At 54.9% G+C, this 2,982-nt stretch overlaps 1 protein-coding gene across 1 annotated transcript; it reads right to left on the minus strand.

Annotated features, from left to right (window-relative positions):
- Position 1: 1 nt before the first annotated feature.
- On the minus strand, positions 2–1,699 carry SDRG_14325 (hypothetical protein; the record flags this gene model as incomplete). Its single annotated transcript, XM_008620447.1, has 1 exon — positions 2–1,699. One exon carries the CDS (start codon positions 1,697–1,699, stop codon positions 2–4), a length of 1,698 nt encoding a protein of 565 aa, XP_008618669.1.
- Positions 1,700–2,982: the final 1,283 nt, after the last annotated feature.

Consider the following 2,982-nt stretch of genomic DNA (forward strand, 5'->3'; position numbering starts at 1 on the left):
TCTACTTGCGGAGAAAGACCTTGTAGAGAATCGCAAGGAGCGCGACGCCGCTCGGCACAAAGATGCCGAGGAGGTAGTTCTTGGAGTTTTCGGGCGGGCAACCCGTACCACCGGCAAGGCGCGCACAGCTCGTCTCGTCGTACATGGACATGAGCGTCCCCGTGATCGAGCAGCACAGAATCACAAAAAGCGCGTAGAAAATGATGCCGGCAATGAGGGGCTGGCGGCCGCCGTTCTTCTTGAGCTCGGCGACAGCCGCCTTCTGCGGCGGAAGCAACACGACCCAGCAGCAACCAATGACCGCGAAGGAGTACGAGATAATGTACGAGTACGCGACTTGGTTGCGCGTCTCGTCCGAGTCGGCCTTGATGAGCTTCTTGTTGTAGTCGAGCGAGCCGTCAATGATGTTGGTAATCATCGTGCCAAAGGTGCCCGGGAGGTTCGACACCGTGGTCAAAAGCCCGTACATGACGCCTTCGTTGCCGACTTCGGCGAGCTCGACAATGACGTACGTACCAATGACAAAGTTGATACCGGACGGGATGTTCTCCATGATCGGGACACCAAGGTAGAACCACTGGTTGCGCACCACATCGTAGACGGTGCAAAACTGGCAGACCGAGTCGATCGCGTTCGCGCACAAGATCGTAATGACGAGCACGTAGCGCCAGTTCCAGTGCGTACCATACGTGCCCGTGAGAATCAAGACCACCGCAAACACGGCTTGACCGACGACGCCCATGATTTGGTTGTTGAGGTTCTCGACGCCGGCCCAGTTGAGCGACACGTAGTACGTCGCCGTCGACGTGATGTTGCCCGTGAAAAGCGAAAAGAGAAAGTTGAAGCAGAGCACTTGCCACACGGCGCGGTGCTGGACAAGCTCCCAAAAGTTGGAAAAGTAAATGCCCACGGGAACGCGCTCACGCTTGGCGTCCTTGACAAAGAACCAAACCACCGGCACGTTGATGATCGACGGGACGGCCAAGATCCAGAAGTACCCGTTGATACCAATGTCCCAGTCAAAATCACCAGAAAACTCCTTCGAGTTGAGGCAGAGACCGCAAATGAGATAGATGATGGCCATAAAGACGGACCGCGTCGCGTAAATCATTGACTGCAAGCGGCCGCGGATCGCGATCGGCTCGCGCTGCGCGTACGAGAGCATCAAACCGTCCTGCGCGACGTCGGCCATGACGTAGCAAAAGCCCACAATCGTACAGAGAAGCGCAAGCTGCGAGCCATCCGAGCTCGAGCCCGGGTCGCCCGCCGGCTTGCACGCAATGTAGACGAGAATCGCAGCACACAGCGTCCAGCCGATAAACATGTACGGCTTGCGCGAGTAGCCAAAGATCGGGAAGCAGTCGTTGAACATGCCAAAGAAGACCTTGATGGTCCAACCGAGCGTCATGAGCGCGGACGCGGAGCTCAAGACGTTGGTTTCGAGCTGGAAGTAGGACGCGAGGATGGGAAACTTCATGGCGGGGACACCGCCGTAGACGATGCCGATCATCGCGTACTGGTAGAGAATAGCGAGGATCTCGGGCGACGTGTACACCGGGGCATCGCCTTCACGGAGCGCACCACCCTCCATCTCACCGGGCGTCTTCATGTCGTCGTAGTCGGCAGCGTTCTTCGTGTCCTTGTCGATCGAGTGAACGTACGAGACGCGCTCCATGAGCGCATTGCTGGTGCGGTCCATGCTGGAGGTAGCAAATTGCAGAATGAAGACTTGTTCGTCTTCTCACGCGGGGCTGATACAGGCCGCAGGCGTCTGCGTGCACCGTCCGTGGTACCCGGTACCGACGCCGTCCATTTTGGTAATCAGATTGAGTTGGGCCTACCACATGGAAGGGCCTTTTTTCTGGCTCACGTGTTTGGAGTTCGCGCATTTGAAACGCGGCGGGTGGCGCGGAAATATATATGAGGACTATAGTATGCGATATGGGTCGCACTTGAGGCGCGCGAACGTTTTCACACATATAAAAAGGACCCAGAGTAGCCTATCTATTTACCTTCAACGATGGCGTGCCGTCCACGGGTGCTTCAAGAATGTGGCGTTGAAAACGAATCGCTGACGTCGACGAGGACGCTATAAGTCCTAGTAAGCTGCATCGTTATCGCCCGTACTAGTATAGTAGCGCTATGTGGTGAAAGTGTCCACATCATGCGTGGACAAAGACTCGCATTGACCAAAGGTGCTCGTGAGGAAAAGGCGCGCAACCTCGGACCTCGGAAACACTTGGAAGCACGACGTCACCAAGTTGCGTTCTTTGGAGAAGGATGTGGCAAGATTTCCTGGAACACCCAATTTCACCAACTCGTTTTCTCACGCTCGGGGTCCAGCGTCTGTGCATCGATTGGCCAGCCACCCAGGCGCTCATTACACCAGGTGTGGGTGCGAGAAAAATGTGTTTTTTCATCGCTGGTGTTTTTTGCCATTTCACACCGCACTTAATCGAGCATCATTTCGGGCCTGCGCTCTTGCGCTCGCTGCTCTTGCGCTGGCCTACAGTCAAACCGTCACTGGAGTTTTGTGTTTTCTCACTACTCTCGTAGACCTATGGACGTTTCAGGTATAGGCGAAAGCCGAAAAATGAACAACGAGCGGCTACGCTCTGATGCGTGGGCGCCAACAAACGTAAACCGGTGGTTTTGGGACCCACATGCCAATACATGTTCAACACTACAGTGTATGACTGCGTGTGTAGTCGTATTTGTACTACACTATGTACTACCTACCGTACTAAGCTTACGACACTTGTAGTGTCGAGTTGGGCCCAAGGCGTGAGATGGTTGAATCGAGTCTTCAAGAGTCAAATTGATTGTTACGATACACACTACACCATTGAGGCAGATTGCCCGCCTCGTCTTCTACGCATGACGATCTTCTACTTGCGGAGAAAGACCTTGTAGAGAATCGCAAGGAGCGCGACGCCGCTCGGCACAAAGATGCCGAGGAGGTAGTTCTTGGAGTTTTCGGGC

This window comes from Saprolegnia diclina, assembly GCF_000281045.1.
Source record: "Saprolegnia diclina VS20 unplaced genomic scaffold supercont1.70, whole genome shotgun sequence".
NCBI classification, from domain to species: Eukaryota; Oomycota; class Saprolegniomycetes; order Saprolegniales; family Saprolegniaceae; genus Saprolegnia; species Saprolegnia diclina.